This window comes from Mercurialis annua, linkage group LG7 (genome assembly GCF_937616625.2).
Source record: "Mercurialis annua linkage group LG7, ddMerAnnu1.2, whole genome shotgun sequence".
NCBI lineage: Eukaryota > Viridiplantae > Streptophyta > Magnoliopsida > Malpighiales > Euphorbiaceae > Mercurialis > Mercurialis annua.
The window spans coordinates 7,612,884-7,640,204 of NC_065576.1; the positions used below are offsets into that span (position 1 = coordinate 7,612,884).

Sequence of the window (27,321 nt, forward strand, 5' to 3'; positions counted from 1 at the left end):
GAAACTGTGAGAAGTGAGGTTTTGAAGAAGGTGAAAAGAAGGGTGAAGAGTGTGGCAAGAACATCAAAGAAGGTGACTGGGAGAGGAAAGAAAATTGTAAAAGTTGGGTCAAATGGGAATCAGATAGTTGAAGTTGAAAATGGTGAGTTAGAAAGTTTAAGCAGAAATACAAGTGAAGAAGGATTAGGGTTTTCTGAGGATGAATTGGAGTTTTTTGTGGGTGAGGATGATGTCTATGTTGGTTTCAAAAGTACTGGGACTTGATGGTAGTAATTGCATGGATAAAGAGGTTTAATTTCAATTCTGTTTAGTGGAAAAGAATACCATTTGTAGCCAAAATTAGCAAGAGTCAAGATTAGGTGCATATCATAGTTGAATAGGAAGAATGAAACAGTTAAATGTTGTTGTTGATAATCTGCTTTTTATAGGTACTATTGTTCTTTGTCTTGTGCCTGTTTTGAATTCTGAATTCAAAAAATTGTTGAAAACTTAAACAAATTAGAACAATTGTTTTTGGAGTATGAACATTGCTGAACTTTTCTGATATCCCAAGCAATTACATCAAAGCAGTATATTTAGAATCTTGTTCAACTGTTTCTGCAAATTATAAGGAAAATGTCTGCTAATGAAAGTTTGGAGATTTCTGGTACCTGTCATCCAGATTATTCTCTGTAATGCTTGGTGTTTCTGGCTGATACATATCAGCAATTTTATGACTTAAAGTAGATGATGGGGTAATTCAGGTTACAGGAGCTTGGAATTTTGTTTTCAATGGGAAAAAAAACCCAAATCTGGAACTCTCAGTTCGAGTTAGGGGTGTAATCGAGTTGAACACTGCTGAGGTTGAGCTCGACTCAAGCTAACTCGAACTCGTTAGAATATTTGAGACTTGAGTTTGGCTCGATATCTATACAAATATTTTAAAATTACATTTTGAAATAAAAATAAAAATATTATTTAAACATAGTATAATTATAAAAGGTAAAAAAGTAAATTAATTAAAGCTTGATTGCGCTCGCAAGTTTATTGAACCAAGTATTTTGAAGTTTGAGCTCGACCCGATAATTAACTCTAATAACTCAAACTTGAGCTCGACTTGATATAAAACGGGTCGATCCCGAGTAGCTCACGAGTTGACCCGACTCTGTTATACCCCTAGTTTGAGTTACAATGTCCCTACTGCTAAGAATTTTCTGCAGGTACAAACAATCTTGGAGTTATTGCTAATATATTTGAAAGAATCAATTTAAAGATCATCCTATTAATTAATTTTGATTATGCCAATCCTTTTATAACAATACAAATCTTGTAATCTTATTAAATTATTAGAATGCAATTCCACATTAAAGAGCATTTACCCCTCTTAATGTAGAGAACCTTTAATTGCTACCCTGTTAACAATTTGCCTCTTTGCTCCACATAAACATACTGTAAAACCCATTTCAAGTCATCATTCTGCAACATTCGAAGAAACTGCAATCTTGATGGATAAAGCCAAATTGATGTCTGCTCTGAAACACAAAGAAGCTGAGCGAAAAAGGCGAGTTCGAATCAATGGCCAATACGCAAATCTTCGCACTTTCCTTCCGAATTTAGTAAAAGTATGTAACATTCTCAACCTCTGAACTACGTAGAAATTATCTGTTTTTTTTTAACACAAATGTGCTAAAACCGCAGAGGAACAAGGCGTCGGTACTAGCAGAAACGATCAAGTGTCTAAAAAAGCTAGTGATAACCGTATCAGAACTAAAAGAAATACATGAAATGTTAAGAGTAGAGTACACCAAAGAGCAGGGCCGGAAGCTCGTTAAGGTCGTGTTGAGCTGCGAGGATAAAGAGAAGCTAATGTCGGACATTGCAAAGGCGGTGAGGTCATCGAAAGGGAAGGTGGAGAAGGCAGAGATGTCGATAATGGGCGGGTGGAGCGAGTGTGTTTTATGGGTGGAAGGAGTAAATGGAAACCAACAATTGCAGATTCTAAGAAGTGCTTTGGATGCTGTTATTGAGCCTAGAATGCTAACTAACAAGCTACTGATCCGTCGGTGATCAGTGATTGCATGCTGTGTCATGCAGGACTACTGGTTGAAGAAGAGTCTGATAGATTTATATATAAGACTAAGGAATCGCTAACATAGAAGAATTGGTCAGTGTGTACTAAAGCTAACTATAACTTCAATAAATAGAATCTGAATTGTGTCCTCATCTACTCTACTTATTTGTTTTATGTAAGAAGAAGAAGATGAAACTTGTCTAAATTCCTTTGTTGCTTGAATAATACTATGCTTAGGAGTATAACTGAATTGAATCAACTTACAAATTACTCGGAATTGACTCATAAGGATTCGAGTTCAATTCGATATTAATCAAGTCAAACTCAAGATCAAGTTGTTGAGTCGAGTTTGAACATCAACTAATCATATTATACATATTTAATTATTATTTACAATAATATCTTTATTTCTATATTAATTTTAAAAAAATTATACATTTAATCGAATAGGATAATATCTTTATTTCTATATCTTTTTTTTCTTTTCAATGTAAGCATATTTACCAAATCTGGCATCCCACGTCTTAGTCTTTCATTGTTTAAAGGGTTAATGTCATAAAAATTCACCAACTTTACACGTTTTCTCATTTTAATCACGAAGTTTAAATTTTCTCATTTTCATGCACGAACTATCACTTTTTCTCAAATTCATACACAGCGCTGAGGTGTCACTGCTCCATTGGTGTAATTCGCTGAGGTGGAGGTTATTTTAGACCAATGAATGAGTGCCACCTCCGCACCGTGCATGAATTTGAGAAAAAGTGATAGTTCGTGCATGAAAATGAGAAAATTTAAACTGCGTGATTAAAATGAGAAAACGTGTAAAGTTCGTGATTTTTTTGACGTTAACCCTTGTTTGAAATAAAAAGCACCCAACCTTTCATTTTTGGCTTTACATCCCAAATGTTTTACCCGATGTCATTTTAGTCATTTCAACGGTCAAGACGACATCGTTTTTTGCGGGAAAATTGACTAAAATGGCACATGGCTATAGGATGAAAAATTTGGAAAAATTGGGATGTGTACCACATTTGAAAAAATGTGCTTAAATCGGAAAAATAGAGCGGAATGTGAGAATTGTTATAAGAATAGCTCAATTGAATATGATACATGTTTTTATTGTTCAAGTTTGTATTTTACAATTATCATTGCATATATGTATATATGCTACTATTCGGCTGGCTCTTCTATATATTCTTTTTACCAACTTTTGTTCCTAAACATACAACAACAACAAAAAACACTTTCTTGAATTTGTTCTTCTATATATTCCTTTTTTATCAAATTTTCTTCCTAAACATACAACAAAATAAAAGAAAGAACAGTTTCTTGAATCTGATCAAACTCTATTTGCAGATCTTCAACAATTTCTACCACAGAAGCATATATAAATAGAATGATCATGATCAGTATTTCATTAAGAACAAAGAAAGAGAAAAGATTTTGAACAAAATGGAAAATGAGATTAGCAACTTCATTAAGGTTTGGCTATCAGTTTTGATCTCATTATCCTACTGCTATGTTATTGGTCATAAAGTTCCAAATGGCACGATAAGACTCGTTTGTTTACTACCAATTATCTCCCTCTTTCTCTACCTCCCTCTCCATCTTTCCACAATGCATCTTGGTGGCCCGACATGCTTTTCAATTGCTTGGCTTGCAAATTTCAAGCTCTTGCTCTTTGCTTTTGGCAAAGGTCCTTTATCTTCAAATCCTTCACTCTATCTTCCGCATTTCATTGCTTCAGCTTGCCTACCGATCAACATCCAAGAAAAATTGTCTGTCCATACACCTAAAGACGGTAAAAAATCATCCGAAATCTCTACGCTAAAGGCCCTACTCGTCGCTATAGTCATTCATTTTTATGACTACAGTGACCTTATCCACCCTAAGATCATCCCCTTTCTATATTGTATCCAAGTATATGTTTCTCTTGAACTAGTCCTAGCCATGATGGGAGCCTCTGCTAGCGGGCTAGGGTTAGTGATCGAACCACAATTCAATGAGCCGTACCTCTCTACCTCCTTACAAGACTTTTGGGGTAGAAGATGGAACCTTGTGGTTCCGAGTATTCTGCGACCCACGGTTTACAAACCAACTCGCAATCTATCCACGTATATCGTAGGCAGAAAGTGGGCCCCGATTCCAGCAATATTAGTGACATTTCTTGTGTCAGGTATGATGCATGAGCTAGTGTTTTACTACCTTGGCCGAGAGAAGCCTACATGGGAACTCACTTGCTTCTTTGTCCTCCATGGATTCTGTCTAGCGGTTGAGGTTGCTTTGAAGAAGGCAACTGCCGATTGGTGGCAGTTACCATGGCTGATCTCAGGACCTTTGACAATAGGGTTTATGATGGTTACTGGTTTTTGGCTGTTCTTGCCATCATTGCACCGGTGCAAGGCTTTTGAAAGGTCATCTATGGAGTATGATGCACTCGTTAGGTTCCTAGAAAATGCCAGTCAATATTTTAGGATTACCATGATCCCTACATCAGTTTACTAAACCACAAAATAGCTCAAACACATCTACTTAGTGCGAACCGAACACAGGTTGATGCTTCATCTAATTTTAAATTTAAATAGAATTCCTTTATTGTTTTTTAGCGAATATATTCAGCAAATTCACTCAATTTGTTCCTTCACTAGCTTCTTGAATCTTGAGCACGCACTAGTTCTCTAAAAGTAATGCAGTACAAATAGAAAAATACTTGCACCAAACAAGGGACAACATAGAATTTTATTTGGCTTCAAATTTTGTATGCTGATGTTATATATTGAAGTTATTTTATACAGCCACCTGAACTAATTGTATAAAACCAATGCCTATAATAAGATGTAGAAAATTATGTCCTTACATGTAAGTGTCTCCTGTACAGACTAACATGATTTGCTTCAAATAAAGATAAAGAGGAATATACATACCATTTCTTGTACTGTTTGATTAACCATGAAATCGTCAAAATTCCTGGTATCCACGTATAAAAAACATCCATGTCTGTCTCACCGCTTATAAAATACAAGGTCTCTACTACAATTTGCTTTGATAGCATCCTCTAATTTCTCAACCTGGTCAAAATCAACTTGGAAAGAGACCATGGCAATGCCATCTTTACCAGTCTCATAGTCCTGCCTGATGTTCTCTACTCGACAAGATTGTAGCTGTGTCAACCAGACAGAAAAGGAGAACCCGGATAAATTAACAAACATCACTGTGACTATGACAAAGCCTAAAATATAAAATTTTGTAGAAAAGCATATGAAAAGGGAAAAAACAAGTATGCGAAATGTAGTGGCAAAAATTGTTATAGTAGGCGGAATAGTTCTAATTATGTCGAATAAAAAAGGAATCGTTTGAATCATGCTCACCTGATGATTTAGAACTCCTATAAGATCATAAGGAACCTCCACGCCCATCGGAATCTATAACATCCAATCAAAACATAACTTCACTCATACGGTTACGCGATTAACACATTAATAAATGTAAATTCTATGATTATAATCATTAATATTTATACCTTCGATTTTACAAGACAAGTCGGAGCATTTCTCAAGCATTCCGATGCAACTCCTCCGTAAGCCCTAACTAATCCTCCAGTGCCTAATTTAATACCTCCAAAATACCTAAAATTCAATCCAATTTAATGAAAAAAATCACTAATAACAATAATTTTTTGGAAGTGTAACAGAAAATAAATTACCTAATAACAACAACCATAACTCTATCAATACCAGACGAGTCGATAGCGGATTGAATTGGTTTTCCGGCAGTACCTGACGGCTCCCCATCGTCGTTAGACCTAAATTGATCGCCGACCTTGTAAGCCCAACAATTATGAGTGGCGCGTGTATCTTTTACCTGCGAGAGAAATGAGAAGGCGGATTGTTCATCGGAGATAGGGGCGGCTACGGCGATGAATTTGCTTTTCTTGATTTCTCTTTCGAATGTTACTTTTTGTTTGATGGTGGTGAACGCGCCGCCGGAAGGTGTTGGATTACTGGTGCTAGTGGCGGCGGTTACCATGGTTCTCTTGACGGAGGTGATTATCTTATGACAATGTTGGTTGTAACTTGTGGGTATTGTTAATGCCATTGGGTTGATTTTGTTTTTGATTATAGCAGGTTTTTGGCCACCGAATATAGAAAACGGCGGGAGGGGCGTTTTTGTTCATTTATACGACGTCGTTTTAGTGAATTTTGTTTTTTATTTTTATTTTTAGTGAATCCTTTTTTCTGATAAATGGCACTGTGTAATTGAGTCGTGTCAACTGGATTATTATTTAAAATTGATTTATTACTAATCAATTCAAGTTAAAATTATTGGAGTCAATTGCAAGTTTAAACATTGATAAGCTCACGAGACTAATTAAAATTTAATTCTAATTAAATATCTTCACTTTTATGTAAAAATAACTTTTTAAAATTTATATATAGATAATCAAATTGAGCCAAATCAATCTCGATTGTCGATCAGGTTTGGAAATTCCAATTTTTGAGCAAGTCGAGAACAAACATAATTTAATTACATATTTAAGTGGCAATAAATAATCAGAAAAACACAATAAAGTAGGCAAATATTTTGCCTTAAGATTCTATATCAAACATAAAATTTAGAGATTAGAGCAATTGTTGAATAAAAAACTTAAATTGTAATAGAAAGATGAGAAAATGATTTGATGATTAAATTATATTCCAAGTTACAACATAAAATAAGGTAGCTAGTCTAGATGAAGCTGCTCCAATTCATCATATCTCAACCCAAACCTCAAAAACAAAATGTTTGAGTTGACAATGTTGCTACATTGCTCTCCTCCAAAGTAGCAAATACTACATCACAAATAGCTAAAATGGAGAAGGGTTAGTCTGTACTAAATTGTTCTAAACTTGTCAGGCTAGGTACCTACTGTTACTACTACCAAAACTGAGGGGTTAATTTTCATTTTTCTTGAATCATTGTACAAAGAATGATGGGTTCCATACCCTCCTACACCCTATAATGGGTCGGCCTTCGTCCGGTGTGGTCGTTTCTTACATGTCCTTTTTTCCTACGCGGGTTGCTGTACAAGGAAGCTGCAACGAGTTCGACTCAATACCCACGATGCCCATACCAACTAGGTCCTGTGTCCCCAAACAGAAATTCGGACAAGTCTTCACTTTTCACAGAGTCCTTTGTGCTTGCAGTGCTGCAGGAACTTGCGTCGGACCAACTAAAAAGGGAAGAATTCTCGCTTGATGAATCCACATGGCGAAATCGCCAATCATCTGGATCGCCCAATTTATTTCTCGTCAAGTCATCTCGAGCCATCCAGTATAAATATTTATCATGCTTTAATTCTGCCTTTGAAAGATCCGAGTTTGATAAGTAGGAGTTACCCCTCGTCTTCGATGTATTAAGGTTATTGGAAGGAATAGCTTCCAAAACCCTTTTCTGGGACTTCATTCCGTGAATCTCCGCATTGCTCTTCCGCGAAACTGGGGCACGTGGACAATGCCTGAGAATAAGAGAACCAAAAAGTGAAGAAATACAGATTTAATATCTTGCATCAATTTTACAGAGCGACTATGAGATGCAGACATTTTACCTTGCGTAAAGGAGCATGTATGCCTCTTCGGATAAAACTCTTTCCAACTCTACCGGCATTACCTACATAATATCAAAATACCACCAATCAGAGCTGCGGATTTCAAGTACAACTAAATCTCCTTATCCTTATTATCCAAAATCATATGCACAACCATGCATCATAAGTCATAACTTGATCGGTATGATTCTCACACACAAATGCAAAGAAAATTTTAGTTCTTTAACAATTTCTGTCAAGTTTTTTGAAAGTTTGTCCCTGATGTCGATGACGATAGCAATTGTTGTTAGCTCTAATTCAGGTGCAATTAAGAAAATGATCAACAGTTTAGCATCCCATAATCACACAATGGTCTAACAAAATAGCATGTTACTCGTCTCTCTTAAGCAGGGGCAGAGAGAATAGAGGGACAAAGGGAAACCCAGGCACAACAAACTTTTCAAAATTAGTTCATATATGGTCATATATACAAGTTTTGAAAGCGGTCCCCCAAAGGATTGATTAATTTTTATATGTATATTTTAATGCTTGAGATGTTAGCATCACTTGATTTTTATTATGTAAACATGAAAGGCCAATAATAAGTTAGCTACCTAAATTATTTTTGTAAAGAAAAAAGTAGAGTTGGTGGGCATCCCCAGTGTTAATATCTGGCTCCACCCCTGCTCTTAAGTCTCTTTTACATTTACTTATTGGTTTTGGGAAGATAGTGAAGGAACATGCTTCAGGAAAGGATAAATAGAAAACAAGAAAAAGGAAAAACCAGAAGCTCCAATATATAACAATTTTATGCATGGGAGAGAGATATTATACATACAGTGCTGTCATTTATCCCAAACCAATCACCCTTGGGAGTCTTTATGTAACAGACGTAATGACCCGTAGAAGCATCACTCATTGTATCTCGGTGAACAACCACTGCATAAAGACCGTATTGAGGAAATTTATCATTTCTTCCACACAGATATGGAGCCATGTCGAGGACCTCAGGATACCGTACTGACTTATTCAGTTTTCCAAAATTACTAGACTGCAAACAACAAAAACAGAGCATACAATAATGTATATCTTACAAGTGTACAAGCTCATTAATGAATATCACAACGAATAACTAATAATTGACTGAAATCGCTCGTGTCCAGAAAGACGCCAAAGAATTACCTGAAATCGCTTTAACACAATTGTGAGGATATTGGGTGCTTCTACTATTGTCAGCTTTTTTTTAGCTTTCACATAAGACTTACACCTGATAGTAAAACAACAAAACCAGGAATTATTATAATACGATGAGATTCAATTTGCATGGCTGAACTCAAACTGACTAATACAAGCTAGTTATTATATCATTCTGCATATATAGGGCCAATGTGTATGTATTATGAAGAGTTCATAGGCTGCTAAAAGGTATGTTACACTAGCTTAGGTTTCTCTAAAGAGTCGATGTATTAACAAGAAAGCCTAGTTGGCAAATTAAAAGAATTCACTAAGAATACAAGGAAAAAAACACTTGCTTTCATGAAACTACTAATTCTGTTTTAAAAAATGGACTCCATTTATTTTCTTTCATAATGTACATAGGAAAACAAACAAAGCAAGCTAACTAAGAAGAGCCTAGATGCGGAAGAAACACTTTATAACTCTTTGGCAAAAGAGACCCAAGCTAATGGACCAACCTGCTGCAATTGTATTTATTTTCTCCATCTAGCATTTCATCCGCTGTAAATTGTGTAAGAGCTTGTTCAAGAGACTCAATGTTCCCATCAATTTCAACAGTTAAATCCATAATCCGTTCAAATCTCTCAGATTTCCCGAAACACCTCATACATTTTATCTGAGAATAAGTCATAACATTGCATGTGAAAAATTATATTCAGAAGGCTTGCTTTTTGATGGAGTAAAGATCGGTTAAATAAGAATATGAAACTGGAGTTCCATCAGCGAAATACAACCTTCGATCGTATGTAACCCCCAAAAGTTGCTCCTACAAGAGTGGTTTCTTCTGACATGCCCAGAGATCCAGCTTCTTTGAGGAACACAGACTGCATCGTATCAATAGCATACCTGCCACATCAGCAACTTCATACAAATTGAGAACATACAAATTTGAATTATTTTTATACTGGATGAAAACCTATTGACCAGCATTATTATAAAGACCTGCTCACCTCAAGAATTCATGGGCATCTTCTTCTCTTCCGTGACCAAGATGGCTTCCAATTTTTTGTATTTTGGATAAAATTCTAATTGGTGACAAAGGGGACTCTCCGCCCCTTGCTTTCAGAATCAGAAGTTGAAATTCACAATTAAAACACCATCCCTTCTTTCGACCTGGCAAAGAAGAGAACTAGCATAATAAGAGGAAGCTTCAAGCTTACAGTCGTAGTAATAAACTAATAATAATGTCTCAAAAGATTCAGGAAATTAAACTTGCATGATTTAGAATGGAGGCCACGAGCAAAGTAGGAAGTGAGAGGCCGAGTAAATGCCAGGCATTGGATCACTGTGTTAGCATAACAACTGCAAAAATTTACTGTAGAGGTGAATAAAGAGACAGAATTATACTATAGAGGTGAATAAAGAGAAAATACTCATAGCAAAGAATGCTTCTAAGCTCCCACTAAGTAACAAACAATAAATGACAGCACTCATGGAAAAACCACTAATCCATACTAGTAATTAGAAGGTCCTAAAATAGCTTAGGTTGAATATCAAACCCATCTACTGACTTATTACATCTTTCATATAAATTAAATGAAGAAAATGACAGCATAAATTTCATTAAAATGAAGAAACCGCAATTACTAGAAGACTTCAAATTATACAACTCAACCAAGCCTTCGTCGCAAGTTCATTGAGCTATATGGACTTCTTTTCCAATCTGCATGATTTTTAACTTCAAAAAGGTCTAAGACCCTTAAATCTTCTTGAGTCACTTACATAATGAAAAACCATGAACCAGAAAAAACCACAACATGATTTCTATATCAGAATTTCTTACCTATTCCCACAATTTCTAAGTCCAAATGGGTTTAGTTCTTCATTGCATGAGTAAAGCTTCACAAAAAGTTCATATGGAAAGGTCATCTGTCAAAGAAAAATTATTACATATTTGCATAACAGAATAAGTAATGTACTAAGGATAAGCATTAAGCACTTATAATGAAGAATCCATACCTCGTATATGTTAGATTGCTTTCCTCTCAACTGCTGAACTTTTTTCCACACAGAACTTTTCAAGCTATTAGAAGCATCCCGCGTATGATCATCTGAAGCATTAAATGACAAAGATCTGGCTTCTCTGCCCTTGATTAATCTTGAATCATCTTCCCCAGTATCATTTACAGGATCCAACTTCACACTATGCATTAATGTTGAGTTATTTAAGTCAGAAGCATCAGTAAGTAACATTTCTGATGATGCAGCTCTTCTAATTGACCTCTTATGAACCGATTTTGCTGTCCGGGCATCATCACACATGACCTTGCCATTTGGAAGCTGAGAATTGCAACTGACAACTTCATCATTACAACTCGATTTGATCTTATTTGATTTACTTGCACGAGAAACACCATTTACACAAGCAACTGACTTAGCTGATTTTGGAGGAAAAGATTTAGTTTCTTGCATTTCCTGAGAATTAGACCTTGTACTCGGCAAGTCGTGAGAGATATCTTCAAAAGGTCTCTCTGATCTGCCCATACGGCTATAACCAAGTTCCTTATTAGTGGAAACATTGGCTAATAATTCACATTCTTCATCACGTATTTCATATTGTTTTTCAGCAGATCTTTCACAAAATTCACTTTCCTGTTTATGCATCATAGTACTTAAAGGTCGACATTCATACTTGTGACCGCTTCTCCAATGAATTATTTGACACTTTCCAGAACTACAAAAGAGGCAAAATTTTGCTCAATACTACAGTGTACAAGCAGCCGCACAATGGCTATATTTAGGCATATACTCAAATGCTAAATTAAAAGATTTCCATCAACCAAAAAATATAACTTTTCGGAACTTTCCCCAATTTCTAAATCAAATTACAAACCCTTAAAACAAGTAAATTCTAGCTTTAAACCCACAAATTCTAATTGCTGAATTCCTACTTAAATAAACGACATTACTTCTAACTAAAAATAAACCAACATTACATGCAAATAAATAAACCAATAAACAAAATAACTCACCAGTAATGAACAGATTTACATTGCGAACAACGCGTAGTAGTAGGGCAACGGCAAACAGCACACTGGTTCAATTTATGAGCCGAATTGTATTCATAAACAGATTCAAATTCAACCATAGCAGATTCCTTAGAAACCATATCAACCAGTCGCTTAATCTCCTCCTTTTTAGCGACGGCATTACGCCATTTATAATGTACATAACTGCAAATTAACGAAATAAACAGAAACAATAGGGCTTGTAACCCTATTGTTTCAAGAATTGACATATTTCTGTGAGCTTTACCTATCCAGTACCGAGGAGTAAGCCTGAACAAAGAAACCCTAGAACTGTAAATTTGTCGTTAGGCATATCGGTGGTGGCGCGTGTGTGTTACGGGTGAGATTTTGGGATGTGGGCTGTGGTGTTGTGGGTGATAATTGGAGTTTATTGGTGTTGGGGGGGATTTCTGTGGAGTTGAAGAAATGAAGAAAAAGTTGGGGTTGATTTGGAAGTTTTTGTTTTGTGTTTTAAGGATTTGTTTTTCTGGTAATAAAAAGACAGTCTTTTTGTTGTCTTGCTGAGAAAAAGAAACAAGTTTTTGGGCCTTATCTAACACAGTTTTGATTGATTGATGTAATGTAATTGTAAAATTTGTAAAAATACTCCATTTCTAATTTAATTTGTAATTTTTATTTTAATATTTTAGTAATTATGTTCAGGCTTTTAAAATTATAAATTATTCTGTTTAGTTTAATTTTTAAAAATCATTTTAAATCAGTTAGAATTTTTTTTATAAGCTATTATTAAAAAAGGTTATAAAATGTATTTTTAGAAACTATTATAATTATTTGAAACTATTTTTAAAAATACTTTCATATGGTTTTTTTTTTAAACGATTGCAAATTGTATTTTTAAAATTGTGAATGAAAGCTACATGAATTTTAAGGATAATTGACTCTGGCGGTATTCAAATTATCGTATTTTAATAATTTGGCAATCAAATTTATATTTATTTTATATTGATTACTTTACTTTAATTTTAATTCTTTTTTTAGAGGTACTTTAATTTTATTTCTATAAGAGATTTTACTGTAAAAATACATATTTGATTTACTATTAAAAAAAACTTATCATGTGTCAATAATTAACCTAAAAATTTTCTTAAAAGAAACTTATACATAATTGGAAAAATTATTAAGTAGACTCAGTCCACCGCATCATCCATGAACTAAACTTATGACGTAATGACACGTCATGATAGCAATCTTGTAATATTACTATTCAAATGTATAAATAAGTAATAAATAAATTTACAAGATTGTCATCATTTTAATGACGTGTCATTATGTGATAGGCTTAGTCCATAGTTGACGTGATAAATTCAGTCGACATAAAATTCCTCTACATAATTGATAACTTTTTAAAGTAAAAATAGTAAAATTTAATTGCCACGTGTCAAGATTCGGTTATCATATGTGTATTTTTTTACCAGAAAGCTTTTCATTATAAAACAATTAATATAGAACAAATTAAAATATGATCAAAAAATATAAAAAAAATAATAGTATGGATAACCTCATATCAAGTACCCTAATTCTTACAACCTCTCTCACAATTCTAGATAAACATAAACAAGTAAATGTTTCTTTTTGAACTTTCAAGTGCAATAATATCACTTCTTTGGTAAATTCTAAGCTGTATGCGAGAAGTCGCTTTGGCCGAGTGGTTAAGGCGTGTGCCTGCTAAGTACATGGGGTTTCCCCGCGAGAGTTCGAATCTCTCAGGCGACGAAATTTTTTATTTTTCTTTTTTCTTTTCTTCTCAGAGAATTTTACAAAAGTCTTCAATGAAAGTATTCCCAAAATCCAATCTAGTTAAAGGGGTTAAACAAGTTGATTTATCTATAAGTTTTTGACATATAGAATTATAAAATATTTATTTATTATATATTTTCGTCTCAAATTAATAAGCACTATTTAAAAAAATTAATATAAATATTTAGTTATTATTTTATTAAGTAATTTTCATATATAACTAATTATAGTTGAATGTGTTGAAAGGACAAAAAAATACAAAAATAAATATTAACATTATATTAAATAAAGGGTGATATTTTTGTATAAATTAACTCAGTTTATTCAAAAAAATTAAAAAAATTAATGCTCATTCAATATACTAAACGTGGATATATTGTGTTAATTGGTTGAATTTTAATTTTTAATCAAAAAATTAAATGCTTAATTAAATAAAATAATTTTATAATAAATTCGAGTTGAGTTCAAATAAATTGAATATTATATTCTACAAACTCGGCTAGTTTACATTTAGCGTAAGGTATAGAAAAGACCTCGTAATTTCTCAAAAATTACAAGACAACTCTTTTACTTTTTTGGATACAGATCGATCCTTTGATTTATTTATTTTTGAACAAAAAAACCCTCTCATTCAAAATATCCATTAAGTGGTAGCATGACACATAAAAAAATTTCAAAAACATCCTTAATGTTTAAAAAACTTAGCAATTTTATACTTATAATTTTTTTAGAACATTTCACCATCTTTTTTATTTAAATATCAATAATTAAATATTTTTTAAAATTAAAATATTTATTAAAATAAATTGAAACTCTGCCAATCGAAATCAATGAAACACTTTAAAATCCGATGAAATCAACCGAAACCTAATTAAACACTTCAAAACACCAATCAAAATTCAATTAAACACATCGAAACCTCAATCGAAATTTAATTTTTTTTTAAACCTCATTCAGAGGAGAAATCTCTTGCAGGCGGAAGAACAGACCTCTGATGGTCTGTTCATGGAGAACATACATGCTCTGTTCTCTAAGAACAGACCGTCGGATGAGAACGGCTGGCGACCGGAGGAGAAATCTCCGGTTGACGTCCAAAGATTTTCTCCTCCAAATGAGGTTTTAAAAAAAATTAAAAAATTAAATTTTGTTTGGAATTTTAATGTGTTTAATTAGATTTGAATTGGCTGAATTAGGTTTCGATGTGTTTAAATATTTTAAACACATCGAAATCCAATTAAACTAAAAGAAAATTAATTCTTTTTAATTGTGTTTCGAAGTGTTTAATTAGATTTTAATTGATTTAAACGGATTTTGATTGGTTTTATTTAGTTTTAATTAGTTTTAATTTATAAATTTATTTAATTATAGATATTTAAATAAAAAAAGAGGGTGAAAATGGTTAAAAAATCATAAATACGAAATTGGTAAGTATTTTAAACATTAAGACTGTTTTAAACTTTTCTCCTATGTGCTACGTCATAAGTGAACTGAGAATTTGGACGGAAGAATAATTTTGTTCAATTTTAAAAGTTAGAAAGTCATTTTGTAGCAAAAATAAATTCAATGATTGTCTTAATATTTTCTAAAAGGTTCAGAGAGTTTTTTTTTTACCTTATGGCTTTACATTTCTATCTTGACCTTCAACTCGGCTGTTGGCCAACATTAAAATTGTCTTCCCAAATTTGAATAATAAAATGCGAATTTAATAAGAGGATCCCAAGTCAAGAATAGCATTTGGCAACATGGAACGGACGGTCATCTTTTTAGTTTTGATGATCAATTTGTCCCTTTCCTTTTCCACCACCCCTTTGCACTTCCACACATTAGCTTATGGCTTATTCTTTTCTTTTCACTTTATATTAATAATTAATACATAGTTCTAGTTTGTACTCCCTCGTCCCAATTAAATTTTCCACTTTAGCTTTATCATACGGTTTAAGAAAATCAATTATTTTTTATAAATTTTATAAATTTCAATTACTTTTCTTATCATAACCCTATTTAATATATGGTCTTGTAATACCCCGTAGAATTTTTAGCGTTTATTTTCGTGTGTGTCCGATTTTAATTAATTAGGACCTCGAAATAGTGAATAAATTCACGTGATGAATTTATAAGGGTGAAAATGTGATTTGCTATGTGTTTGCCTTAAATGTGATTTTTGGCAATTTTACGTGTTAAAAGTGAATTTTGCGATTTTTCACTAAAAACCGTAAAAATAATTATTTTAAATATTTTTAAAGGCCCAAAAATATTTTAACTCAGCCCATATGATATGATTTAATGTTTTTGAATATTTGGTAAAGTTGAAATTATTTTGCCCCTAGAGTTCGAATTATTTACAAGAATGCCATAATGGCAAACTTGTAAATAATTGAAACATGATTTAATATCTAGATATTTTCTCTACTTAAACTTGGTGCCCAAGTTAATCCATCATCTTCTTCATTTTGTGGGTGCCGAATACTCCATAGCTCCCAACACAAAACCTTATACTTTTATTTTCTCTCAAAACTTTCTTCACGAAAATTGTCGGGAATATTGCGTAGATCGTGTATGTGTGTTTGCATGTTCGTTTGAGGTATAATTTCAAGCTCAAAACCTTACTTTTAGTTGCTGATGTTGGTTAAGTGTTAGAAACATGCATAGGATGGTTTATATGTGATGTTTGATGGTTGATTAACTAGTTTTAGTAATTGTTTATATGGGTTTCGGTTTTTAAATAATTTTTCCGTGAAAATTAAATTATTTATTTAAATTTCTGGGCTGATCTATATGTTGAGATTTATATATGCTTTAAAGTGTAATTTTTGTGGATTAAAAATGTTAATTAATTCGGGTGTTAATTTAAAGGTTTGAAATTCGATTTTTAATTGTTTTAAAGCTTAAAAATAGCCTAAAAATGGTAAATAAAGGGATTTTTAATTTCTGGAAATAATTTTATTTATGGATGAGTTATATTTGTGGTTGATGTTAATTAAATGGTTGATGGTGAATTTTTAGCGGTTTAATAATCGGGTTTAATTTTTAATAACTCTATTCGGCTAAAATTTGTGGAAAAAGGGTAAAACTGTCATTTTAAATTCTGGGCAGAAACTATTTATGAAAAAATTTATGAAATATGTTTGATAATTATTTGTGGAGTTTAAATGATTTTTGTGTAGTGTTTTGGTGGTTTAATAATCGGTTTTGATTATTAATTGTTTAATCGGTTTTAAATTATTAAAACCATGTAAAAATAATTTATTGTGATTTAGGGGCTGCTGTTTTTAAAATATTAAATTAAAATATGTATTGGTTGATTTTTGGGTGATTAAAATTGTGTAAAAATAATTTTTGAACGTTTTAACGGTTTTTAAAGCTCATCGGAGTTTGACCGGAATCCGGTGACCGGAATTTGGTGACCGGAGTGATCAAATCATAGTTGGGATTCTGAGTTTGAGATTCGATGATTTATTAAATTTGGTTGGATTTGGACTTGATTGTCAAAATTTAAAGTTTAGGGGTTAAAATGTAATTTTTGTAAAAATAAAGGACCAATTTGTAATTTAACCATATTTCCAGATTATTGATGTGTATAATCTGATGTGAAATGATTTTGAGAATTGTAAAGAATTTTGATGATTTTTGAAAGAATTGGATATGTTTGCCGAAAACTAGAGTTTTTGGGTTAAATTGTACTTTTTCCAAAATTAAGGGGTTACATGGTATGATAGCCAAAGATTCCAGATTTTGTAAGTTAATAATCTGAGATAAAATGATTTTGTTGATTTTGAAATTTATCGATTTACGAAAGGACCTAAATGGTCAATTTTGAAAAGTTTGAGGGTATTTTGGTATTTTAACCAAAAGTGGAATTTAAGATAATACGGGGCTGTTTTAATAAATTTAAATAAATAACCTTGAAGTGAAAAGTGTTATTTGATATATAGAAATATATTTTATATATTAAAGTATATTTATGAAAAATGGTTCTTGCGTGTTAAAAGAAATAAATAAAGAAAGTTTGAATGAATAAAAATATGGACTTATTAAATAAGAAATAATTTGAAGACTAGAATTAATTAATTAAATTTAATTAAGATGGTATAGAGTTAATTCTAGAGTTAGGATTTTATTAATTAAGAGAATTAATATTTTGATCCTAACTAGATTCGACAAGTTGTCGAGCTATCGGGTCGGCGGACCAAGGGAATTAACGGAGTTGTTTAAAGGAGCATTGACGGAGTAATACCGTAGTTAAACGGTTTCTGTGAGTACATGTTTTTACATTTCGGTATTCGTAAAGTCTCATATTTTAACATACTGTGTGATATATGTGTTGCGGTGTTATATGTTTACATGCCTTGTATCGATGTATGTTTTATGTATATACTATATGTATATATTATTTTGATATAGAAAGGTACACACATAGTTTTTAAAATTATTATGCAATTGCTTATGCTTGAATGTGTGTTACATCGGTTGGCTGTGCTATCGATGTCAGTTTATGTGTGTGTGTGTTACATCGGTTGGCTTCGCTATCGATGTCAGTTTATGTGTGTGTGTTACATCGGTTGGCTTCGCTATCGATGTCAGGAATGTATGTGTGTTACATCGGTTGGCTGTGCTATCGATGTCAGTTTATGTGTGTGTGTTACATCGGTTGGCTTCGCTATCGATGTCAGGAATGTATGTGTGTTACATCGGTTGGCTGTGCTATCGATGTCAGTTTATGTGTGTGTGTGTTACATCGGTTGGCTTCGCTATCGATGTCAGGAATGTATGTGTGTTACATCGGTTGGCTGTGCTATCGATGTCAGTTTATGTGTGTGTGTGTTACATCGGTTGGCTTCGCTATCGATGTCAGGAATGTGTGTGTGTTACATCGGTTGGCTTCGCTATCGATGTCAGGAATGTGTGTGTTACATCGGTTGGCTTCGCTATCGATGTCAGGAATGTGTGTGTGTTATATCGGTTGGCTTCGCTATCGATGTCAGGAATGTGTGTGTGTGTTACATCGGTTGGCTTTGCTATCGATGTCAGGAATGTGTGTGTGTTACATCGGTTGGCTTCGCTATCGATGTCAGGAATGTGTGTGTGTTACATCGGTTGGCTTCGCTATCGATGTCAGGAATGTGTGTGTGTGTTACATCGGTTGGCTTCGCTATCGATGTCAGTTTATGTGTGTGTGTTACATCGGTTGGCTTCGCTATCGATGTCAGTTTATGTGTGTGTGTTACATCGGTTGGCTTCGCTATCGATGTCAGGAATGTGTGTGTGTGTTACATCGGTTGGCTTCGCTATCGATGTCAGTTTATGTGTGTGTGTTACATCGGTTGGCTTCGCTATCGATGTCAGGAATGTGTGTGTGTGTTACATCGGTTGGCTTCGCTATCGATGTCAGGTGAATAAGGTTGATCGGTTGGCTGTGCTATCGGTCCCTTAAGATTTATGTATGTTGTGGATATGGTTGATCGGTTGGCTGTGCTATCGGTCCCATAAGATTATGCATGTATGATGTGTTGATATGTTTCGCCATCAATGTAGATGGACGAATTTAAGAAATGTGGTTTAATTTAAAGGTCAACGTATATGGTTGACATTCTTTGATATTGAAGTCTTGATTGAAATATGTTATGTGTGAGCTCAGGCTTCAATTGTTTTAAAGATGTTTTCAAAGGATTTCGAAAATACATAAAGTTATTTTAAATATAAAACGGTTTTTTAACTTTATGAAATATTTATTTGTAACGGCATGAACTCACCAGTATATCTGACCCACGTTGTGGAATTATTTTTCAGGAAAGCTGGTCCGATTTTGATGAAGGCTTCCGAACGTTTATTTCTCGGAAGTCTACTTTGATAAAAGACTGTAAAGAAGGTTTTAAGTTCTAGTTGTCCGCAGTAGACTAGTATAGTCTTATTGTATTTAAATGTTTTAATGCACATTTAAAACTCTGATATTTTATCTCATCAGTTATTTAATAAATGTGTCATACGTCTCTTTTAAAAGCGAAAAATTTATAGTGTTTTTCAGGCTTGCTACGGGTTTCGGAGCAACCACTCCCATTCCCTAGCGCCGGTCTCGACTCGAGATTTCGGGTCGTGACAAAGGTGGTATCAGAGCAGTTGGTCCAGTTACCTCTGCTAATATGGGAATTGAGTGCAGTTGGTCAGAGATACCACTGCTAGTCTGTGTAGATGTTGTGTTACCTAGGAGCAATATACAATGTCACTAGGCTAAGTTAGGAATTACTGCGGATTATAGGATTTCCAGTCATGTCTTTTAAACGTTTTCATCGGTTTTTCAAATGTTTTTCAAAACGTCCTGTCCTATGTGTGGTGTCAGGATATGAGTTAGATGTGTGTGTTAACACAATATATGTTTATGGTTACTCGAGTAAGCATTACGCTTTCGAGTATATAGTCTGCGAGGAGTTGTATACTCTCGAGACTCATACTATCTATGAAATGTGTGTTTATTATGAGTATAATTTATTGATTGATGTGGTATGTTTATAGCGTGATCACTGAAAGGAGTGATATGCTTTCGAATGTGATAAAGTCTGCGTAGAGAGATATACTCACGAGACTTGCGTTATGTGCTTTAGCCGAGAATTCCTAAATGAGTTGATTATCATTAGGATATGGCTTATATGTATGACATATGGTGATATGTGCGTTGTGAATTGTTTAATTGAATGATTATATGTTTTGATTGTTGTTTAGTCTACGTAGAGTAGTACACTCTCGAGGCTTATGGTATGTGTTATGATGGAGTAAATCATAAATAAATTGGGTTTTCTTTGAACCTAATTTTTATGTATTGGTGATGGCTATGATATGATTATGTGCATGTAATGTGATTGATTGTTGTGTGCATGCAATGGAATAGTGTATACGAAACGTATAGAACACGTGAAATATAGCCATATATGAAAAAGACAAATGGAATTGTTATTAGAGCCTAATACGTAAAGTAAGAATGAGACGCGACTACGTATACGATAAAGACTTTGCGAACATGATACGTATATCATGTTATTAAGAACGCGTTTAGATTTCTTTGTGCTTTAGAATGGCCGAGCAAAGAAATATGCGAGTGCGTGCAAGCGCACGGCGATTAAACGAGACTTTAGGAAAAGCCTTAGATAATGAACGTGTACCAGTTCAACCGGCGGATAGAGGCCGTGGACAAGGTAAAGGTTGAGAAGGACCTGGAGTATATCAAGCTGGGAATGTGCAGGCACCAGGAATGCCGCAACAACCCAATGTTGATATACATCAGTTAGTAACAGAAGTTACGGATTGGTGGAGTTGTGTGTTAATAATAGGACAGTAGATGCAACACCAGCATGAGAAGAGAGAAATTTTGATAGAGATCTGGTGTTAGCATACGTAAAACTGAACCCAAAAGATTTTGATGGATCAAGTGATGCGTTAGACTTTTTGGAGGAAGTCGAGCAAAATGCTCGTAGACTTCAAGCTAACGAAAGATAGACAATGTTGTTAATGGAGATGTCGATGAAAGGTCCAACCAAGGATTGGTTTTGACAAGTAATTGGACCAATAATGGGTCATATAACATGGGCAGAGTTTGTGACCAGATATAAGGATTTCTTCTTACCGTTTGCGGTAATCGAAGGTAACCGGGACAAACTGTTATCGTTAACTCGAGGTAACAGATCTGTTCAGGAATATGTTACCGAGTTTAATCGATTGAGCAGATTTGCTCCAGACTTGATGACAGATCGAGTCAGAGTAAACATCATGTTTGTGAAGGGATTATGACCTCAGTTTATAGGACTGTTGAGTCAGAGAGACAGGAGTTTTGTGCAAGTTGTCGACGGTGTAAGACAACTGGAAAGCGCATTAATCCAATTTGGTAAAATTCCTGACCCCTCACAACTGAACGAAGTTAGAGATGAATGTTTTGGCTATGGAAACCAAACTTCAAGGCAAATAAGAGAATAGACGATAAAAATCTTTTGGAATAAGTGATTTCGCAGAGCCCTATGTCTATAGAAACTTACGATGGCGCCACTTTTATTAAAACAAATGTGTTTAATGAAAAAGGAATGTTTTATAAACACATGATTGTGCCCGGAGACGATTTATGCCGGCATTGCATTGGCACGAATAGAATTGCATCACTACATTCATATTATGTTCACTATTAGGACATGCATCATGTACATTATGTATGTTGAAAAAAAAAAAAAGTAATGTCATTGCAACTCTTGGTGATGAGAGAAGTCATCACACCGGTGCACAATTATGGCATGATTTTATAAGTGGAAAAAAAAAACAAAGTGATTTTAAATAGATAAGTTTCTAACGTAAGTACGCTGAGACATTGGCTCTGTAATGTAAAGAAAGGAATAGGACAAGGAAAATATACCTTGTAAGGCCTAAATAAGGAGATATGTTTATAGAGTAATGAACAACATGGTATGAAACATTCTGAGACTTAAATGGAAAAGTCTTCAAAGAAGTATTGATGATGTGGAAAAGAAAATGTTGGAGTATAAGTGATATTATAATTCGAGGACGAATTATTTTAAGGAGGGGTGAATGTAATACCCCGTAGAATTTTTAGCGTTTATTTTCGTGTGTGTCCGATTTTAATTAATTAGGACCTCGAAATAGTGAATAAATTCACGTGATGAATTTATAAGGGTGAAAATGTGATTTGCTATGTGTTTGCCTTAAATGTGATTTTTGGCAATTTTACGTGTTAAAAGTGAATTTTGCGATTTTTCACTAAAAACCGTAAAAATAATTATTTTAAATATTTTTAAAGGCCCAAAAATATTTTAACTCAGCCCATATGATATGATTTGATGTTTTTGAATATTTGGTAAAGTTGAAATTATTTTGCCCCTAGAGTTCGAATTATTTACAAGAATGCCATAATGGCAAACTTGTAAATAATTGAAACATGATTTAATATCTAGATATTTTCTCTACTTAAACTTGGTGCCCAAGTTAATCCATCATCTTCTTCATTTTGTGGGTGCCGAATACTCCATAGCTCCCAACACAAAACCTTATACTTTTATTTTCTCTCAAAACTTTCTTCACGAAAATTGTCGGGAATATTGCGTAGATCGTGTATGTGTGTTTGCATGTTCGTTTGAGGTATAATTTCAAGCTCAAAACCTTACTTTTAGTTGCTGATGTTGGTTAAGTGTTAGAAACATGCATAGGATGGTTTATATGTGATGTTTGATGGTTGATTAACTAGTTTTAGTAATTGTTTATATGGGTTTCGGTTTTTAAATAATTTTTCCGTGAAAATTAAATTATTTATTTAAATTTCTGGGCTGATCTATATGTTGAGATTTATATATGCTTTAAAGTGTAATTTTTGTGGATTAAAAATGTTAATTAATTCGGGTGTTAATTTAAAGGTTTGAAATTCGATTTTTAATTGTTTTAAAGCTTAAAAATAGCCTAAAAATGGTAAATAAAGGGATTTTTAATTTCTGGAAATAATTTTATTTATGGATGAGTTATATTTGTGGTTGATGTTAATTAAATGGTTGATGGTGAATTTTTAGCGGTTTAATAATCGGGTTTAATTTTTAATAACTCTATTCGGCTAAAATTTGTGGAAAAAGGGTAAAACTGTCATTTTAAATTCTGGGCAGAAACAATTTATGAAAAAATTTATGAAATATGTTTGATAATTATTTGTGGAGTTTAAATGATTTTTGTGTAGTGTTTTGGTGGTTTAATAATCGGTTTTGATTATTAATTGTTTAATCGGTTTTAAATTATTAAAACCATGAAAAAATAATTTATTGTGATTTAGGGGCTGCTGTTTTTAAAATATTAAATTAAAATATGTATTGGTTGATTTTTGGGTGATTAAAATTGTGTAAAAATAATTTTTGAACGTTTTAACGGTTTTTAAAGCTCATCGGAGTTTGACCGGAATCCGGTGACCGGAATTTGGTGACCGGAGTGATCAAATCATAGTTGGGATTCTGAGTTTGAGATTCGATGATTTATTAAATTTGGTTGGATTTGGACTTGATTGTCAAAATTTAAAGTTTAGGGGTTAAAATGTAATTTTTGTAAAAATAAAGGACCAATTTGTAATTTAACCATATTTCCAGATTATTGATGTGTATAATCTGATGTGAAATGATTTTGAGAATTGTAAAGAATTTTGATGATTTTTGAAAGAATTGGATATGTTTGCCGAAAACTAGAGTTTTTGGGTTAAATTGTACTTTTTCCAAAATTAAGGGGTTACATGGTATGATAGCCAAAGATTCCAGATTTTGTAAGTTAATAATCTGAGATAAAATGATTTTGTTGATTTTGAAATTTATCGATTTACGAAAGGACCTAAATGGTCAATTTTGAAAAGTTTGAGGGTATTTTGGTATTTTAACCAAAAGTGGAATTTAAGATAATACGGGGCTGTTTTAATAAATTTAAATAAATAACCTTGAAGTGAAAAGTGTTATTTGATATATAGAAATATATTTTATATATTAAAGTATATTTATGAAAAATGGTTTTTGCGTGTTAAAAGAAATAAATAAAGAAAGTTTGAATGAATAAAAATATGGACTTATTAAATAAGAAATAATTTGAAGACTAGAATTAATTAATTAAATTTAATTAAGATGGTATAGAGTTAATTCTAGAGTTAGGATTTTATTAATTAAGAGAATTAATATTTTGATCCTAACTAGATTCGACAAGTTGTCGAGCTATCGGGTCGGCGGACCAAGGGAATTAACGGAGTTGTTTAAAGGAGCATTGACGGAGTAATACCGTAGTTAAACGGTTTCTGTGAGTACATGTTTTTACATTTCGGTATTCGTAAAGTCTCATATTTTAACATACTGTGTGATATATGTGTTGCGGTGTTATATGTTTACATGCCTTGTATCGATGTATGTTTTATGTATATACTATATGTATATATTATTTTGATATAGAAAGGTACACACATAGTTTTTAAAATTATTATGCAATTGCTTATGCTTGAATGTGTGTTACATCGGTTGGCTGTGCTATCGATGTCAGTTTATGTGTGTGTGTGTTACATCGGTTGGCTTCGCTATCGATGTCAGTTTATGTGTGTGTGTTACATCGGTTGGCTTCGCTATCGATGTCAGGAATGTATGTGTGTTACATCGGTTGGCTGTGCTATCGATGTCAGTTTATGTGTGTGTGTTACATCGGTTGGCTTCGCTATCGATGTCAGGAATGTATGTGTGTTACATCGGTTGGCTGTGCTATCGATGTCAGTTTATGTGTGTGTGTGTTACATCGGTTGGCTTCGCTATCGATGTCAGGAATGTATGTGTGTTACATCGGTTGGCTGTGCTATCGATGTCAGTTTATGTGTGTGTGTGTTACATCGGTTGGCTTCGCTATCGATGTCAGGAATGTGTGTGTGTTACATCGGTTGGCTTCGCTATCGATGTCAGGAATGTGTGTGTGTTACATCGGTTGGCTTCGCTATCGATGTCAGGAATGTGTGTGTGTTACATCGGTTGGCTTCGCTATCGATGTCAGGAATGTGTGTGTGTGTTACATCGGTTGGCTTTGCTATCGATGTCAGGAATGTGTGTGTGTTACATCGGTTGGCTTCGCTATCGATGTCAGGAATGTGTGTGTGTTACATCGGTTGGCTTCGCTATCGATGTCAGGAATGTGTGTGTGTGTTACATCGGTTGGCTTCGCTATCGATGTCAGTTTATGTGTGTGTGTTACATCGGTTGGCTTCGCTATCGATGTCAGTTTATGTGTGTGTGTTACATCTGTTGGCTTCGCTATCGATGTCAGGAATGTGTGTGTGTGTTACATCGGTTGGCTTCGCTATCGATGTCAGTTTATGTGTGTGTGTTACATCGGTTGGCTTCGCTATCGATGTCAGGAATGTGTGTGTGTGTTACATCGGTTGGCTTCGCTATCGATGTCAGGTGAATAAGGTTGATCGGTTGGCTGTGCTATCGGTCCCTTAAGATTTATGTATGTTGTGGATATGGTTGATCGGTTGGCTGTGCTATCGGTCCCATAAGATTATGCATGTATGATGTGTTGATATGTTTCGCCATCAATGTAGATGGACGAATTTAAGAAATGTGGTTTAATTTAAAGGTCAACGTATATGGTTGACATTCTTTGATATTGAAGTCTTGATTGAAATATGTTATGTGTGAGCTCAGGCTTCAATTGTTTTAAAGATGTTTTCAAAGGATTTCGAAAATACATAAAGTTATTTTAAATATAAAACGGTTTTTTAACTTTATGAAATATTTATTTGTAACGGCATGAACTCACCAGTATATCTGACCCACGTTGTGGAATTATTTTTCAGGAAAGCTGGTCCGATTTTGATGAAGGCTTCCGAACGTTTATTTCTCGGAAGTCTACTTTGATAAAAGACTGTAAAGAAGGTTTTAAGTTCTAGTTGTCCGCAGTAGACTAGTATAGTCTTATTGTATTTAAATGTTTTAATGCACATTTAAAACTCTGATATTTTATCTCATCAGTTATTTAATAAATGTGTCATACGTCTCTTTTAAAAGCGAAAAATTTATAGTGTTTTTCAGGCTTGCTACGGGTTTCGGAGCAACCACTCCCATTCCCTAGCGCCGGTCTCGACTCGAGATTTCGGGTCGTGACAGGTCTACTTGCAATTTAATTTCAATTTACTCATTAGTGGATTTTTTTAACAAAGGCTAAAATTTCCATTAATAATAACGAAAATTACATGAACGGTTTCTCAACATACTGAGTCAACTATTGTAGAAAAGATGATGAGAGCTGTAAAAATACAGTCATCGAATAGGGTTAAACTAACCACTAAGAGTCACCCAAAATTGTAAACTAAAACTAGATCTAATAATAAAATCTAGATTTATTGAACGTTCTAAAGAAGTCTAACTTCGAATGTACGACTGATCACATCTTCTGTGATACATCTGTTCTCTTGAAGATTAAAAACATCATCGATATTGACGCAAAACATACCTGTACTTGATGAAATCCGTCGTAAGATGCTATCTATAATTGTTTCAAAGATCCAAGTTGTTTGCAGCGCAAAAAATAATTTCATCTACAAAGATAAAAAAAACTACTCTTAATTTCGATTAGATTATATCTAATCTTAATTTAAATACTATGGTAGAAAATAATTTCTAGATTTAGAGCAAAATTGGCCAAGAAAGAAACTTTATTCAAAAACTATATAAAAAAAACTAAATTTGAGAGATTGTTGAGGTGATTTTTGGTCAAAAAAGGCAAAAAAACCACTCCCAAATGAATAAGAAGAAGAAAACTTATTAGTTTGAGAGATTTTTCAAAAGAGAGAAATGACTAGGGTTTTACAAATTGCATATAGGAAAATAAGGTTAATATAGGAAAATTGAGTGTAAAAGTTAGTTACTTTTTAAAAGTGGATAAGAGTTTTAGGACAATTTTTTTTTTTAAATGGACAACTCTATTAAGACGGAGGGAGTAAAATATAAGTATATAATTAAAGAACACTTAATTAGTGATGTGAGAAAATTGCGTAATTTATAATAAAATTAGTCTATAATCATATATATGATGCAGAGATTAAAATTGTATAGCTGATTAGTCAATTTAATAAAAAAATGCATGACAAAGTTTAGTGTTTGCTCACACATTGTTTAAATTGTATGTCAAGGAGATTGAAACTATGAACTACTTGATTCATGTTGACT

General features: G+C 33.4%; 3 protein-coding genes, 2 long non-coding RNA genes and 1 other non-coding gene across 7 annotated transcripts; 4 read left to right on the plus strand and 2 right to left on the minus strand.

Annotated features, from left to right (window-relative positions):
- Nucleotides 1–3,360: 3,360 nt before the first annotated feature.
- LOC126657715 (uncharacterized) lies at nucleotides 3,361–6,179 on the minus strand. 2 transcript variants are annotated; one of them, XR_007633404.1, is made up of 5 exons: nucleotides 5,754–6,179; nucleotides 5,571–5,676; nucleotides 5,419–5,472; nucleotides 4,975–5,211; nucleotides 3,361–4,498 (listed from the first exon to the last, which is right to left on the minus strand). XR_007633404.1 is itself a non-coding variant. In XM_050352460.1 (4 exons), exons 1-4 carry the CDS (start codon nucleotides 6,143–6,145, stop codon nucleotides 5,053–5,055), a joined length of 711 nt encoding a protein of 236 aa, XP_050208417.1. In that variant the 5' UTR covers nucleotides 6,146–6,179; the 3' UTR covers nucleotides 4,859–5,052. The 2 variants fall into 2 exon arrangements, 1 of the variants encoding a protein (XP_050208417.1); XM_050352460.1 differs by lacking the exon at nucleotides 3,361–4,498 and having other exon boundaries at nucleotides 4,859–5,211.
- On the plus strand, nucleotides 3,503–4,589 carry LOC126657713 (probable long-chain-alcohol O-fatty-acyltransferase 5). The gene has a single exon (XM_050352459.1). The coding sequence runs from the start codon at nucleotides 3,503–3,505 to the stop codon at nucleotides 4,553–4,555; it is 1,053 nt and encodes a 350-aa protein (XP_050208416.1). The 3' UTR covers nucleotides 4,556–4,589.
- Nucleotides 6,180–6,713: 534 nt separating the features above from the next.
- Nucleotides 6,714–12,384, minus strand: LOC126655788 (ubiquitin carboxyl-terminal hydrolase 17). The gene is made up of 11 exons (XM_050350088.2): nucleotides 11,822–12,384; nucleotides 10,809–11,523; nucleotides 10,633–10,718; nucleotides 10,066–10,151; nucleotides 9,800–9,962; nucleotides 9,584–9,695; nucleotides 9,308–9,465; nucleotides 8,796–8,880; nucleotides 8,452–8,664; nucleotides 7,635–7,696; nucleotides 6,714–7,544 (listed from the first exon to the last, which is right to left on the minus strand). The coding sequence occupies exons 1-11, from the start codon at nucleotides 12,085–12,087 to the stop codon at nucleotides 7,139–7,141; spliced, it is 2,352 nt and encodes a 783-aa protein (XP_050206045.1). The 5' UTR covers nucleotides 12,088–12,384; the 3' UTR covers nucleotides 6,714–7,138.
- A 1,125-nt stretch (nucleotides 12,385–13,509) lies between these two features.
- On the plus strand, nucleotides 13,510–13,591 carry TRNAS-GCU (transfer RNA serine (anticodon GCU)). The gene has a single exon. It is a non-coding gene; the product is annotated as a tRNA-Ser (tRNA).
- Nucleotides 13,592–15,837: 2,246 nt separating this feature from the next.
- Nucleotides 15,838–20,309, plus strand: LOC126654744 (uncharacterized). Its single transcript, XR_008791124.1, has 3 exons — nucleotides 15,838–16,196; nucleotides 17,768–17,867; nucleotides 19,403–20,309. It is a non-coding gene; the product is annotated as an uncharacterized LOC126654744 (long non-coding RNA).
- A 2,213-nt stretch (nucleotides 20,310–22,522) lies between these two features.
- LOC130015748 (uncharacterized) lies at nucleotides 22,523–26,248 on the plus strand. Its single transcript, XR_008791129.1, has 3 exons — nucleotides 22,523–22,741; nucleotides 24,313–24,412; nucleotides 25,950–26,248. It is a non-coding gene; the product is annotated as an uncharacterized LOC130015748 (long non-coding RNA).
- Nucleotides 26,249–27,321: the final 1,073 nt, after the last annotated feature.

Bases quoted from the DNA above. Each gene is read 5' to 3' on its own strand.
- LOC126657713 (XM_050352459.1), top strand. From the start codon at position 3,503: ATGGAAAATGAGATTAGCAACTTCATTAAGGTTTGGCTATCAGTTTTG.
- LOC126657715 (XM_050352460.1), bottom strand. From the start codon at position 6,145: ATGGCATTAACAATACCCACAAGTTACAACCAACATTGTCATAAGATA. The intron at 5,677-5,753 runs GTAATTTATTTT...ATTGAATTTTAG, and splicing joins GTTATGGTTGTTGTTATTAG to GTATTTTGGAGGTATTAAAT. The intron at 5,473-5,570 runs GTATAAATATTA...TGGATGTTATAG, and splicing joins CTTGTCTTGTAAAATCGAAG to ATTCCGATGGGCGTGGAGGT.
- LOC126655788 (XM_050350088.2), bottom strand. From the start codon at position 12,087: ATGTCAATTCTTGAAACAATAGGGTTACAAGCCCTATTGTTTCTGTTT. The intron at 10,719-10,808 runs GTATGGATTCTT...TTTCTTTGACAG, and splicing joins AGCAATCTAACATATACGAG to ATGACCTTTCCATATGAACT. The intron at 9,696-9,799 runs GTGAGCAGGTCT...CTGATGTGGCAG, and splicing joins GATGCCCATGAATTCTTGAG to GTATGCTATTGATACGATGC.